The 16,362-nt window shown below is 43.5% G+C and overlaps 1 protein-coding gene across 3 annotated transcripts in view; it reads right to left on the bottom strand.

Moving 5' to 3' along the window:
* OSBPL10 (oxysterol binding protein like 10) overlaps positions 1-16,362 on the bottom strand; it is a 296,485-nt gene that overhangs the window by 73,328 nt on the left and 206,795 nt on the right. For all 3 annotated transcript variants that reach the window (XM_025461091.3, XM_049100041.1, XM_049100042.1), the window contains one exon: positions 408-618. In XM_025461091.3, the coding sequence (XP_025316876.1) occupies positions 408-618 (211 nt within the window). The remainder of the gene's footprint in view (positions 1-407; positions 619-16,362) is intronic.

Below are 16,362 nucleotides of genomic sequence, written 5' to 3'. Positions count from 1 at the left end.
GTGGACGCACATCATAGGAGCAGTTAGGAAAAAGGACTGCATAGCAAAGTATCTCAAAAAAACAGTGTGGAGTGCAAAGTCACAAACGGAATGAGATACAGAACATGATGCCAGCAAGTCTAAAAGAATTTCCATAGTATGCATGTAAACATGTTAGTTAAATGTTTCATGGGATGTTATAGTTCTAACTGGTCAAAGAAACAGATATTCCACACTGGATAGAGAAGGAGGGAGGGACAAATGGAGAAACAGACGGAATAAAAGGATAGACAGATGGAAGGTGGTTAGATGGTGGATTTAAAGGAGGAAGGCCATGCAACACACACCACACACACACACACACACACACACACACACACACACACACCAGAAACTCATTTGCATACATGCCCACTGGGCGGTCTCACCTGAGGCCCCTGGCTTATGGCTGGGCTGGCCTGCATGGTGCACACTCTGCTGTAGCAGGTGCAGGCACTCCCCAAGGCAGCTGAGGGTTGCAGCGGAGGTAGCTTTCAGGAGCAGCAGATCCTGGTCCAAGGCAGTGAGGGGGCCGGAACCCGGCAGAGACTCGATGGCGTGCACGAGGTTCTTCTGCTGTCCTTCCACCTGGTTCATCATCTACAAAACGGGAAGACAGGAAGGAGGTGAGAGCGAACAGTCCTCCTTTCAAAAGGTTGGGTAGCAGCTCTTCAACCCGGGGGCTGAACAAGAGAGGAAGTGGGGAGAGAAAGCATTACCCTCTGGCTACATCCCAGTGGTGGGAGAGTCAGCTCAGAGGGTGTTCAGTACACGCTAGTGCTTTGACAGTGCAGGCCTGGGGGGAGATCTAAGTGACATCTGCAGCTCTGATCACAAGAGCATTTTAGAATCACTGAGTTAAAAGGGCCCGTGAGGGCCATCTGCATTTATCATTTTACTGATCTTCTGAAGGCAAGTCAATAATAAATATGTTAAAGGTAGAAGTCTTTGGGATCGTCATTAAGGTTCTTTCTTTCCAAAAGGTTATCTGAGACAGTGGACGAACCCTGGCTTGGCCTCAGAGCTAGGCTAATTCCTTGCTCTTCCTCCAGCTCCAATGCCTATCTCCTTGGCAGTCTTTTTGAAGTTCAAGAAACAGAAGTGAAATTTCAGGCTGGCATTTCCATAAGTGAGATCACAGTGAAGCCAGCCACGAACTACTCCACCCCAAAGATGCTAAATCGGATGTGACTTTCCTAACACCGTGTGAGACACTAGGAGGAAGAGAAAACCCAGCAACTCTAGAGGCAGCCCTATGCCACAGCTGAAGCTACGATAACCCCAAAGAACCATTATTTATGTGGCCTGGACTCACAATAAACCACAGTCTAACTGCATCTTTGAATTGATAAATCAAGAAGAAAAGATGTCAAGAACTAGAAAAGCACTTGACTGGTTAACTTGTGAGTTTCATGTCCCCTGTGTTCCACAACTTTCCAAACAAGGTGATGCACATAGAGTATACATCTAGCAAAAACAGCTGCTCTGAGAAAGCAGGGTGCGGGGTTTGGGGGAGGCAAAGCAAACTGCCCGAGGTCCCAGGGCTGCTTGCCATGAGAGGCTGCAACCAGCTCCCGGTTTCTAGACTCTGGTCCACTTTTCTTTTAGCTCCCCACACAACCATACTTAATTTGAGGCCATAACTCATGCTTTGTCACTGTCTTCCCCAGATGATCCTTGTTATCCTTACAATATCACCAGGTGGGGAGAAGCAATAGTTCTGCAGGGACCACTGGACTTGGGACACAAAACTCATTCCACACTCAGCCTTATTTTCCTATTTCTTTTTGAAAACGGGCACCTGCTTTTTTCTGTCACTCTGTGTAGTTAACGGCTTTAAAAAAAAAAAATAAAAGGAAAGGGAAAAAAAAAGCTCATCCATTGCAATCCTACTTATCAAAATAGGTACCATTATTTCAAAAAGATCACTTTTTAAATCACTGCTAAGCCTATTGCACAGACAATAGGAACTGTCTTGGAACTGTCACCTCAATGTGCACACCAATCCTTTGGCCATGCAAATTATTTTTTGCAGATTACAAAGGTCATACCTGGCTATGCTGGCTCCTAAAAAAGTACCTGGGGCATAACACGAGCTCAACAGGTATTCATTTCTGCCTTCAGGTCTTTGCTTAAAAGTCACCTTCTCGGCAAAGCTTCCCAAACCGCATTATTTAAAACTGTATTTCCAGTAGCACCCAGCTGGCTCAGTCGGTAGAGTGTGAGATTTGATCTCGGGGTTGTGAGTTCAAGCCCATGTTGAGTGTAGAGATTACTTAAAAGCAAATCCTTAAAAAATAATTGTATCTCCAGCCCAACCCTTGGCACTCTTCTATCCTTCTTACTAATTTTTCTCCATAGCACTTACCACCTTCTAACCCAACTTATAATTTACTTATTGTGTTCATTTGTGCTAGTGTGAAAGCAGAGATCATCATAGCTGAGCTGTTTGCTGATATATCCCAAGTACAGGAAAATAGCTGTGAAATGAATAAATGAATCCTGTCTCACTCTTCTCTGAGGTGCAAAAGAACCGATTTTTGACATAAAGTCTACAGAAATCATTATACTCAATCAGCATAATATGGCTGAAGATTTATTAAAGGATAATACCTCCATTATCAGTTTAGGTTTACCCAGAAATACTGCCAACTGCTTAAATCTACCTTTGCACAAGATAAAATGTTTATGTATTCTTTGACAGTTCTATATATAGAACTAACAGAGAGAAGTGGATTTTGAGCTGTCACAGTCAACATTTCTGTAAATTCCCACCATAAAATCTTGTCCTAGAAACATGAGGTGTTGAAAGGGAAGAAGAAACCGTAATGAAGAAACATATAATAAATTGTTCTTGACTATTAAGGATGATACTGTAACACTTAAAAGAAAAGGTGAGTGAAGCCAAGCCATTAACTATATAGGATACGCTTGTGTTTTATCAAAAACAAAAAAAACAAAAAAAACAAAAAAAAACTATATTCCAATTGTATAATACAGAATAAATATTTATTATTTTACAAGCATAAAATACTATGTAAATCTCTGGTAATAAAAAAAAAAATCAGGGCAGCCCGGGTGGCTCAGCGGTTTAGCACCGCCTTCAGCCCAGGGCGTGATCCTGGAGACCCGGGATCAAGTCCCACATAGGGCTCCTGCATGGAGCCTGCTCCTCCCTCTGCCTGTGTCTCTGCCTCTCTCTCTTTCCTTTCTGTGTATTCTCATGAATAAATAAATAAAATCTTAAAAAAAAATTGACTTACAGAATCCTCTACTCCATTACAACAGACATACCCAGAAATGGAATCTATGTATCTGCTCTCTGAAAAGTACTCAATATAATTGAGAGCTTCCCGTCAGTGTCAGAGGCAGGATGACCTGCTAGAGGGGACACTTGAATTGGCAGTGGGGGTGGGGTGGGGTGGGATTTGACAGTTACAGTGATTTGAGAACTTTAGGCACTGAGTGATGGCGGGGCGTGGGGGGTAGGAAGGGGGTGAGGATGCTAAATGCCCCACAGGCCAAGGCACAGTCTCCTAAAACAAGACCTGTTTTGCTCAAAATGCCATATGCCAATACCATCCCACTGAGTAACCCTATGCTAGAGCTTTAACCAGAAACTTGATGGATTTCAACATCTTTCTGGGTGAACTGAGCCTAGCACAGTGTTTGACACACAGCAGATGTTCCCTAAAGATTCATTTTCTCCCCTTTTGCTATGTGATGCAAAAACAGAACTATTGCCTTTAATGACACAACTGATGTCATCTTCACTTGATGTTAGTTTCATCAGGCTCCAAAAGAAATTGAATGAACCCTCAAAGAAATGTGGGATTCCCTACCACAGTTATTACTGCTCTAACGTTTCTAAGGCTAGGAGGCACCAATGAAGGGTCTTTGTCAGACTTTGGAAGAACATGTGTTAGTTAGCTTTTTCCACAACTAATTTTAAATGAAGAGCACAAAGACAAACACGGCACTGAAAAGCCATATGCAACAGTAACAACAGCAAATCCTTAAAGCATTCCTTCTCCCCTTGAAGGATCCTCTTTTTTTTTTTTTTTTTTAATTTTTATTTATTTATGATAGTTACAGAGAGAGAAAGAGGCAGAGACACAGGCAGAGGGAGAAGCAGGCTCCATGCACCAGGAGCCTGACGTGGGATTCGATCCCGGGTCTCCAGGATCGCGCCCTGGGCCAAAGGCAGGCACCAAACCGCTGCGCCACCCAGGGATCCCGGATCCTCTTTTTTTAAAAAAAAAAAAAAAGTAGGCACCATGCCCAGCCTAGAGCCTAACACCATACTTGAACTCATGACCCTGAGATCAAGACCTGAGCCGAGATCAAGAGATCAAGAGTCAGATAGATGCTTAACCAACTGAGTAACCCAGGTGTACCAGCCACCCCTATCGAGCTTCCTATGGGCTTATCAATAGAAGAACAAAGCATGAATAAGCTCACCTACTGCTACCAGCCTTTGAAAAAAGTTGAACCACTTACCTTTAATTAATGTAAGTTTTACATCAGAGCCATTAACACTTTTTTGAAATACATCAACATCATTTGTGGTCTTTAAAAACAAAATACACGAGTTTCATTTCTTCCTGGCATTACAGAATCAGGGGAATCACCATCTTATAATACAGGTGTGCAAAACAGGACCCCGAATAAAATTTCACCCCCGAAAATGTCAACTCTGAGGTTGCAAAATCAACCATATGTAGGTCACATTGAACTTCACAGATAAGCAAATGTCACAGGGAAGGGAAAAAAAAATCCTATGGCCCATTTTCACAGCACAAATAATGGTATATGTACTACAAAATCAAATCATAGGAGTTAAGGCTAATAAAATCAGTGGCTGCAGATTTTATTGCTTTATTTCAATAAAGCTGTGTAAAAAGAGATTTCAAAAAAGAGGTAAGCAAACCTAGCTAAGAAAGTCTCTTCTAAAATAGGCTCAGGAGGCCATCAGGGAGGGACACCTGCGTGGCTCAGCGGGTTGAGTGTCTGCCTTCACTCAGGGCGTGATTCTGGAGTTCTGGGATCAAGTTCCATATCGGGCTCCCTCTGGGGAGCCTGCTTCCCCCTCTCCCTGTGTCTCTGCCTCTCGCTCTGTGCCTCTCATGAATAAATAAAATCTTTCCAAAAAAAAAAGAGGAGGAATTTCCGCATGTCCTAGGAATCCTGAAGTTTTTTACTCGTTGGAAGCCCTCAGCCTGGACTTAACTCTTCTTCACCACGAGGACTGAATTACTGGCATTCTGAGGACTGAATTATTGGCATTCTTCACTTCAAAAGGAGCCAATGAGATCTGATAAGTTTCAACCCTTCGTTTGCATACTAATTCAACCAATCCCAGTGAACCTGGTTTCAATCCCTTTTTTGCAGAGAGGATCTGAATGAGAACTGCACTCATCCTTCTGCCTTTATAATTCCATCCTCTTTGCTCCCCTCAAAACAAGAGTCATGTTTCTACCTGGACTGTATCTCCCAAATTGCAGTTCTCATCGCCCAAATAAACGCCCGCTGGCTTACATTTTTAATGAATTCTCTCTTGGTCGACAGCTTAAGGAATGGTAAAGACACTAAAACCTAATGACATCCAGCTCAACAGGCTCAAATCTGGCTAAGGGGAGACTTAAGTGGGCAGCAGGGGCTCAGGGGCTTCAGCTACAGCTGATTGCTTCAGACTTCTCAGAGCTGCAAACCTTGGAGCTGGTTTTGAGAGACACTGGAAAGGTCTAGTCCTGTCAGGCCACCAAATATCAATGAATATCAGTTCATCCATTAGTAATCAAAGGATCAGCATCGGGCACCTCTCGAGATGGACTCCTTATCCTAAAATCACCAATGCTGCTTGCTTAGTTGGCAAAGCCTCCTGGGCTCACAGATTCCTAGTACCTTCAGTAACTCAGTCTGTCAGGCTTGGAAGTAGACCAAACAATGTGATGCCAGCTTCAAGACAGCGTTGGTTTAGCACTTATCCTCCACTTGGTTAATTTCAGAAGCCACCTTTCTATCTCCCCTGTGGGTCAGAGGTCAGTCCTTGGATGACTTAGGCATTTCACTTGGCCAAAGTCTTCAGCTAAGCTTAAAAGGTATGCTTTAAGCATCTTTAGAAGCAATACACACACACACACACACACACACACACACACACACACACACACACACGTGCGCAGCTTACTATCTCCCTTAACACATGTTTACCATTCCACTGCCCTCATTAGCATTACTCTAATATTCCAAGAGACTGCTACCCCAAAAATGGTTTGACAGCTCATTAGAGAAACTTTCTGAAATATCTATCAACTCTGTAGTGGAAACTATCAATAGCTTGTACCCTACAATCCTTTGAATGCCTTGCCTAGCTGTTTACACCAATCCTGAACTGTTGTATCTTGATCTGCACCGAACCCTAATCAAGCCGTCGTGTTGTAAACCAAACATCAAATTCTCAAACTCGGACCTTGCTCTCCCCACTCAGAGACACTGACAATGCCCTGAGGATGTGGTGTTCTCCCTCAGAGTGGTAAAGGATAAAGCCGTTTTTCTTTACTGATAGATGGTGTTGTTGGTATTTGGAAAGCTGGCATTCCAGTCTCCAAAGACTTCCTCCAAATTCCCGAGTGTCGGGGCACAGTAAGTCTTGGCCTCACACCTGATCAATCTCTTCTTGCTGACTTTCCTACCTGACATCCAACCTTCCTCCAATATACCCTGAGCTATGTCTCTTGCTCCCTCTTGGCATAGCACCTGCCTGAAATGATGACCTACCATGAGTCTCCTTTAGGCAGGGTCTTGGGCCCCCTTGGGACACCTCTCTCTGTACTTCCAAATACAGCCCTAAACACCCTATGGACTCCCCCAAATTTCTCAAGTCTTATATGTGAGCAGAGAGAGAACAGAGAGTGGACAGATATTACCAAATCTACATCTCCCAGTAGGGTTAAGACAGCTGACAGTGGCAATAAGGGACAAAGAGGAGTGGGAGGAAATGGGGTCCATCTCCAAAGTGGGGAGGCTCCTGGCTACAGGATGAGGTTACAAACTAAGAACATTACAAACCACAGGATAAGAATGGAGACACTAAGGTTAAAGAACATAATGCATTCTAATACAAACCAAGGGAAACAAAAAAACAAAACAAAAAGGAAAGAGAAGAAAATATCTCTAAAAACCTGACCATTATGTCTTCAATGGCCTTGCCACGGGGGCTAGTAAACTTCTGTAAAAGGCCAGATAGTAAAATATTTCAGGGTTTTTTGAGCCACTGGGTCTCTGTGACAACCACTCAACTTTGTCACTAACAGCTTGAAAGCAGTCGGACCAGGTGAACACAAATGAGTGTGACTAGTTGTTCAAGTAAAACTAATGTTTGACTCATCTCAGTTTTGGCATCAGATAACTATTTTTCTCATTCAAATTGTGATTTTACTGGGTTCTTAGTATGATGGTGATTTTCTACTGTATCCTGGACATTTTGGCTATCACATTTGGAGATTTTAGTTCTGACTTGAATACTTTTTCTTAGCAGGCTACCGAGTTTATGTTTAGCACGTAATCCCCTAGCCTACTTTGATGGCCTGTGGTTTCAATTAACCATCGAATTTCAAAGCCTTTGTGGTGCTATTTTGACCTTTTTGGATTATCTCCTGCTTCAAGGGCTTCCACTGGTCCCCGCTGGTGCTGAGAAGGCAGATGGAGGTTCCCCAGACCTGGTGCCTCCAAGGGAGAGGGAGAGGGAGGGGGAGAGGGAAGGGGTGGGGGATGAGAGTGGGGAGAGAGAGAGGAAGAGGAAGAGGGGGAGGGGGGGAGAGAGAGAAAGAGAGAAAACGTGCACCTCTGGCTTTCTCAACTAAAGAAAGCAGTTTGTTTGGCAGGATCCCCCTTGCCCTCAGCTCTGGGTGGTGGAGGGGAGAATCCAGCCTGAAGTCATTGTTATACCCTAGGACATAAAGGTCTGCCTTCTTCTCAAAGGTATGTTAAGTGCAAACATTCTATTTCTACTTCCAAGTTGGAGACTGCTTCATAAGCAGATCTAACTGGCCAAATGGAAGGTTGCTGAGCACTATCTATTAATCTTTTTTGGTAATAGAAGCTTGACAAGAGAGAATAGACAAAAGAGAAGTATTCATCATTTCTAGATTTTTGCCTGCTTTCTAGATGCATACCCACTTTGCTTTGGGCTTCACGGTGTCATCATTGATGCTGACTAAGTAACTTAAAGCCATGGCTCCAGACTTCTCCATCCACCCCATCCCTGTGAGGCAGGATAGGTAATGGCATCTTTAAACTCAACATTTTGACACTTGGCCTTTATCATATGAGATGAGAGGGATAGAAACCAAAGACAAGAGTAGTTGAAAGATCAGTTCAGAGATGAAGGAGACCTGAAGTCTGTTCTGGTCCCTCCACAGCTTCAATAAGGGTGACTGCTATCAAGAAGTTTTGATGCTGTACATAAATGAGCCCAAGCTGGCAAGAGCAGAAGGCAAAGGCAAAATTCTGAAATGTGCACACACACTCAAAAAAACACTTCCTGAGGATGTGGGAGGTGTCTGTTCTTTTTTTTTTTTTTTTTTAAGAGGAGGGAGGGGCAGAGGGAGAGGGAGAGAGGATCCTAAACAGGCTCTGTGCCCAGTGCAGAGCCTGACAAGGGGCTCAATCTCAGGACCCTGAGATCATGACCTGAGCCAAAATCAAGAGTCAGATGATTAACCGACTGAGACCCCCAGGCATCCTGAATCTGCTCTATTTCTTAAAAACAGATTCCTTTCTGTCATATCTTCACTTTTGGCTTTTCTACAGTCATTTCCTCACCAGCCCCAATAACAACTCCATACTGCACACATACAAAATACAAATTTTATCTTTACCTTCATAAAAAACAAACGCAGATTAACAGGTTCAAGAAATAAGAGATAACACCACTCACAGTCAAACAAATCTTAGGGTTCTGTTGGTCCCTCACTTTCATTTGCCCGGCGAGAAACCTGTGGTCAGAGAGGCCAGGCGTCCTGGCTGAGGTCATCTGTCATGGCAATCCCCACAACTCCAGTGCCATCTACACCACTAAACATCACCCTGTGTACTTTCTCCTCATCTTTTCTCATATTCTGGAAGTAAAATACTACCTCCTGCCTCAGAAAACAACTATGACAAATTTTTTTCCATGGTTTCTTCTTCACCCTACCCTTTCTCACACTCTAGAAATAACTTGGGGTTTTCTGCTACAGGTTTGTTTGTTTCTGATTGCAAAAGGCTGGCTCACTCCAACCACCACCATCCCAGCAAAATCAGTCAGCAAAAACGGTTACAGAGAAGGAAGTAAAAATTACCTGTAGTCCCACTTCCTAAAAATAAGTAGGCACTGTTAACATTCTGGTATTATTCTGGCTCTTTTAATTTGTGTGTGCACACACAAGTTATTTTATTTTAAAAATATCTTCCCTTATAAATAATTGTGTAACTTTCTATCACTTAGAATGCATCACCTGTAATGCCCTGGGACTGACTTCAAAATAATCCAGTTTGTTAGGGCGGGGGGAGGAATAAGAAACAATATTGGCTTTGGGGATGTGGAAGCTATTGATGAGGGCATGAGAAGTTCAATACCATCTTCTCTGATGTTATGTGTTTGAGATTTCTCCTATTGTTATGTTTTTTTTTTAAGTAGGGGGCAAAGACATTGTTGTGGGTTGAACTGTGCCCCAAATCTATAGGTTGATGCCCTAACCCCCAGTACCGCAAATGTAACCATATTTAGAGACTGACTCTTTACAGAGGAATTGAAGATAAGAAGAGGTCTTTAGGGGATCCCTGGGTGGCTCAGCAGTTTGGCGCCTGCCTTTGGCCCAGGGCGCGATCCTGGAGCCCCGGGATCGAGTCCCACATCGGGCTCCCGGCATGGAGCCTGCTTCTCCCTCTGCCTGTGTTTCTGCCTCTCTCTCTCTATCATGAATAAATAAATAATTTAAAAAAAAAAAAAAAGAAGAGGTCTTTAGAGTGAACTGCAATCTAGTATGACTGGTGTCCTTATAAGAAGGGGAAATTTGGGTCCAGACATCCACAAAGGGCAAATGAGGGAAGCCCTAGAGATGGCCATCTAGAAGCCAAGGAGACAGACCTGTACAGATCTCTTTTCCTCCCAGACCTCAGCAGAAACCAATCCTGCCAAGTGCCTTGATTTTGGACTTCTAACCTCTAGAACCATGAGACAAGATATTTCTGTTGTTTAAGCCACTGAGTTAGTGGTGCTTTATTACCATAGCCCTGGAAGACTAACACACAGCACAGATATCTTTCTTTCCACATCAATAAAGAGAGGTGTCGTTTTAATGGCTATACTGTGTAAAAAAAAAAAAAAAAAAAAAAGTAGAGCCTGGGCCCTAGAGCCAAAGTTCCTTTGATGCAAACCCACCATCACTTGTTCATATGTAATTTCCATCGCAGGAAAACCTGAGGTGGAGAAATAAATCATCTTCAGAATTATGCACCAGAAGATCCCTACACAGAAGTTAAAAGCTCTTTTATTTTTCATTCTATGTGTAAGTACTGAATGTGAACATGTTGGTAAGGAAGATTGCATGACACAGAAGGCTCTTCTCAAAGAGCGTGCTACAGGCCAACACAGAAGGATCTGGGGTAGAAGATGAGGGACCAGTAAATAATCAGTCTTATTCACTACTCCTGTGTCTGTACCCCCTGCCTCCCACACACAAAGCCACAGAGCAGAACAGGGTGCTGAGCCCAGATGAAGGAGCCCTCACTCTCCCTGGAGACAAGGTTGGCCTCCCTGACACAACCACCATGCACAGCGCTGCTGCAGGAGCACCGCCCACAGCACACGACTCCCTACTCCACCGCTTTGTTTTCGCTGAAAACACTTTTCTCCCTTTTTAAAAAAAACTTGTACAGAATACTTAACCACAAGAAAAATAAACAAAAGAACCAATACCATCGTAACACATCCAAAACCAGAGAAAACAGATGTTAAAATCTTGGCATGTGTACTTACATCATTTTTATGCATGTATATGTGATTTTACTTTTTATGAAAACGGCTGCACATCATACTACTGCCTGTAACCTTTTTTATTCCACGTACCATGTCAATAATTTTTGACAATACTCTTTAAAAAGACTGAGGGCAGGGATCCCTGGGTGGCGCAGTGGTTTGGCGCCTGCCTTTGGCCCAGGGCGCGATCCTGGAGACCCGGGATCGAATCCCACGTCGGGCTCCCGGTGCATGGAGCCTGCTTCTCCCTCTGCCTGTGTCTCTGCCTCTCTCTCTCTCTCTGTGACTATCATAAAAAAAAAAAAAAAAAAAAAAAAAAAAAAAAAAAAAAAAAAAGACTGAGGGCACCTGGGTAACTAAGCAGCTAAGCAGCTAAGCATCTGCCTTCAGCTGAGGTCATGATCCCAGGGTCCTGGGATCAAGTCCTGCATCAGGCTCCTGCTCTGCCGAGAGCCTGCTTCTCCCTCTGTCTCTATGTCTCTCTGTGTGTGTCTCTCATGAATAAATAAATAAAATTAAAAAAAAAAAAAAGACTGCAGACTAATCCATTGCACAAATGTGTCACAACTGACTCCTCAGTTCCCCACCACTGGACATCATGGAGAGGCCTTTGCTTCTCTGCGACAAATTACAATTCAACAGGGATCCCTGGGTGGCTCAGCGGTTTGGCGCCTACCTTTGGCCGAGGGCGCGATCCTGGAGTCCCGGGATCGGGTCCCGCGTCGGGCTCCCTGCATGGAGCCTGCTTCTCCCTCTGCCTGTGTCTCTGCTTCTCTGTGTGTGTGTGTGTGTGTGTGTGTGTGTGTCTATCATGAAGAAATGAATAAATAAATCTTAAAAAAAAATTACAATTCAACAAACTCCTTCTGTAGCTAAATCTCAGCATAAATTTATAATGATTTCCTAAAATAAACTCCTAGAAGAGGAGTTGCTAGATTTAAGGGCACTCAATATCAATTTTAAATTTTTGATAAATACTGCCAGCTTATCCTTGAAAAAACCATATCAGTGGGTATTCCCTCAGCAGTGTGTGAGCTGTCCTCTTTCTCCCTCTCTACAACCTCTTTTTTCTTAACCAATTTCATTAGCAACCCAACCCTCCTCCACCCCACCACCCCTCAAAAACCAGTATCTCATCATTTTACTTCACTGCACATGTCCCTCTATAATGTGAGGTAAAGGAAGATTAAGAAGTTTCCATATCCAGCAACAGGTAATAAACAAGCCCTCGAGAGCTACTACACGGTCTGGTGAATATAGTGAAGATGGTACTAGCATCATCAAAGTTGCTGACAGACTAGAACATAATTATTCCAACCACTAAAAGGAAAGGATAATTATGTAATGTGACAGAGGTGAATACCGCTACAATGGCAATCATCTTACAATACAGAAATGCGTGAAATCAATGTGTTGTAGACCTTACATTTACACACTGTCCTATGTCAAATAGATTCGATAAAAAAGAAGTTTCCCTATCCAGTAAAGAGAATTCAAGCAAGTCAGATTAAAGGGAGTCCAGAGAGTATCCGCTTCCCCAGGGTGGAAGCAGCAACATGGATGGCATGGAAGTCCCCACCAATGGAAGGGAAAGCTCAAGTCCCAAGGAAAGGGAGCAGAAGGACTACTGGGAGAATCACATGGATCCAGAAAGTTCTCGAAGACACCTCTCCTTGAAGGTCTGGGGGACATGGAACAATAGGAAACCATTATGGAGGGCCCCTAAACCCTCACAGTGCCAGAGGGAGAGGCCCCACCTGAACTTTGTCCAACTGCCTAGTCATTCCATCCCCAGAACCCAGTGGACAAGGGAAGGGCATCAGTCCACCTCCTCCAGGCCCACCCAAGGCCCTGTGTCTGAACCCAACATTGAAGCTGGAAAGCAAAGCTTTACCCCTCCCCCCCGCCCCCCCTCCCCATCTCCCCTTCTCTTCTGATGCTCTTCCTTTACCTCCAGTATCAAAGCCATCAGGAGCAGCCATAGTGTGAATAATGGGGGTCATTTCACATCCAGGGGAAGGGCAGCTCTACCATGTACAACACATTTCCTCATTCATAATATCCCATCCTCCCAGCTCTGTCCTGGCCACAGGGGCAGAGCTGGTTACTGTGATTCTCCTTTTACACAACCCTGGGGCCGAAATCCTAATCCACAGAAGTGGAGAGGCCATGACTAAAGTCTGCTGTCCTGGATCCAAACTTCTCTGCCCTCTGCCTCACTCCCAGGGGACAGGAGAAAACCACACATGTGCACGCACATGGTTTGATGCCCACCCAGCAGACTCCAACACCTAAAAGGAAGTAGATGCTTGGGGAGCAAACTGGCTGATCTACGGGTCAATCCACTCTGAACTAAACAAGAACAGGTTAGACCACAAGCTCTGGGTAAAATCCCCAAAGGGAAAAAAATGATTCAGAAACAGAAACTGTACAATCAAGGTAAGGATTTGTCCTGCAAAAGGCGTGGAAGCTTCACTCAAGAGTTTAAACTCCCCTCAGATGTCTTCAAGTCAGAAACTTCTCAAAATAAGTCATGTAAAAAGTAAAAGCTAAAGGCAGTTTTATTTGAGGTCTTCAGAGGTCTTCTGGTTGATCTGTCAGTTCTCAGCAAACACTAGCTGGTATGTCATTTTTTTGTCTCTCGGAGAATGTTACTGCACAAACCAAAGATCAGCAAGTATGAAATTAAACCATTTTCTTGAGACTGCTTTATCTTTATTCGCTCATATTCCACATACACGGCTTAGCCTTTCTCAAGGAACTTCTAAGTTTCTGGATATTTAATCTCCACTTTGGGAAATTCTTCTATTTTGCAGAGAGATAAAGCTGTTTTTAAGAATTCCTAAGGATGGGGCACCTGGGTGATTTAAATCAGTTAAGCATCTGCTTTTGGCTCAGGTCATGATGGGGGACGAGGGGGTCTGGGATCAAGCCCTGCTTTGGGGCCCCCTGCTCAGCAGGGAGTCTGCTCCTCCCTCCCCCTCTGCCCCTCCCCTCACTTGTGATCTCTTATCTAAAAAATAATAATAATTTAAAAAAAATTCCTGAAGAAAACATGCCAATGGATGTATACATTCTAACTTCAACTTGTCAGCACATATTTCTCTCAAACCAAGCCTTTACTAGCTCTACCTACTAAATGACTGTTACTCTCCTTCACAACTTAATTATTGTTTTTAGTTCAAATATCTATCCAGAGTAGCAGACAAGAATATAACAACTCAGTTCTCTTTAGCAGCTAAAATTAATTTCACTAGTGCCAATTATTTTCAGGAAAGAAATGCATCCCCAAAGGGCACTTGAAAAGGGGGGAAAAATTGGACAAGAACTTTATGCCTCCAGGCAAATCCTTTATAGCATTTGAGCCTTGGCAAATGAAACTCTGGAGAGACAAATGCATTTATCAGGAATCTGCTTCATTAATCTGACACGGAAAATTATGTTAAGGGAAAAGCCACCAGTAATTAATATTTATTGTATCTCCACTGAGTCAATGATACTGCAGTCACCATTTTACAGAAGAGAGAACAAATTTCTGCACGCAAACTGCTTACCATGTAATCCTCAAGGTGCTCAAATAGGAGATGGAATGATATACAATACACTGCGCTTTACAAAACAATTAACTACCCTCTATAGAAGCTTGCATTGGAAAGTGCTTTCCAGCAATGGAATGAACTGACATGGATCCATTCCCACTCTTCCTCACTTCCTGAAGACTCTAATGTACACTTTTTAAGAAAGTGAAGTGTAAGAGTATGTGACACATGGCCACTATTCATATAAATAAATGCACAAAAATAACTTGTGAAATTGGGGATCCCTGGGTGGCTCAGCGATTTAGTGCCTGCCTTTGGCCCAGGGCATTATCCTGGAGTCCTGGGATCGAGTCCCACATCAGGCTCCCTGCATGGAGCCTGTTTCTCCGTCTGCCTGTGTCTCTGCCTCTCTCTCTGTCTCTCTCTCTCTCTCTCTCTCTCATAAATAAATAAAATCTTTTTTTTTTTTTAAACTTACAAAATTATGAGTTCCACACACGTCTAATTCCAGGACCCAGCTACTAACTGAATTGATCCATTTATCCACCACCATATTGTGGGATGGGATCACAGAACCTTATTCATCAAAAGACTCTACTCACAGGAGATTCCTGACAAATAGTTGTCATGATAAGTAGAGAAAAGAAAGGAGGAAGGGGAAGAGAAGGCAAGAAAAAGAAAGAGGGAATGAAGGTAGGAAGATGAGGGAGAAAGATGGCAGAAGAGGGAAGAAGGGAAGAATGAAGAAAGAGGGAAGGAAGAAGGGAGGACAGAGGTCCAAGATTCTAAGAAACTTTAACAAGCTGGCACGGGTCTCCAGCAAATCCAAGAAATCCTTTCCAATGCCCCACATCTGGTGTTACAACTTCCACTCAGAATAATGGACATTTACTGTTTTATCCTAAGACCTTGGAACTTTAGCCTTAATTGTGAGTCTCCTCCAGTATCGATCTCCCAGGAGGAATACAACACTTTCACTGCACATTAGATATCTCTGGGCCCACAACAGTCCGAAGCTCCTTTTAGCCTCTAAAATAATCTATGTGATCCTGGGAAAAACAAGGCCCTACCTGAATGGGTTCCAGGTTCAAGTTCTAAGCAATCCATGGCATGCCTTTCTTCTAGTTAATTCTTACTTTCTTTAGACCTCACCATATGGGTTGCTTTCACCAGGTAGCCTTCTACCATCTCCCCAAAAAGTCATGGTCCCCATCACCCACAGAACCCATCATGGCTGTAGTTAAGTCATGTGCTATGTTATCCATTGGCTAATCTGTCCCACACTTATCAGGCTCTGAGCTCCATGAGGATGACGACTTTATCTCTCAATCTCTCTCTCTCTCTCTTTAAGAGGGGGGAAGAGGGGAAGGGGTAGAGGGAGAGAGAGAGAATCTTAAGCAGGCTCCATCTCTAGTGTGGTGCCTGATGCAGGGCTGGATTTCATGACCCTGAGATCATAATCTGAGCCGAAATCAAAAGTCTGACACTGAATCGGTAGAGCCACCCAGGTACCCTGAGGACCTGGTCTCTTTGTTCACTGTTGTTTTCCTAGCACCTAGGACAGGGCCTGGCAAAATGTAGGCAAAAGATAATAGTTTTTAAAAAGTAAATGAATATATGAAAAAAATCACCCAGACATCTCAAGAACTAACAATTTTCCCAACTTCCTGGCATGAAGGAAGATACAAAGATCTGAAGGCTACTAGAAGATGCATTCATATGGACAAACATACCCAAATTACATCTAAATGTCAACCAGTCAGCTTTTAAATACTGACAAGT

This window comes from Canis lupus, chromosome 23 (genome assembly GCF_003254725.2).
Source record: "Canis lupus dingo isolate Sandy chromosome 23, ASM325472v2, whole genome shotgun sequence".
Classification (NCBI taxonomy): Eukaryota; Metazoa; Chordata; class Mammalia; order Carnivora; family Canidae; genus Canis; species Canis lupus.
The sequence above is the reverse complement of the archived record's forward strand: the minus strand, read 5'-3'. Positions and strand labels throughout refer to the sequence as shown.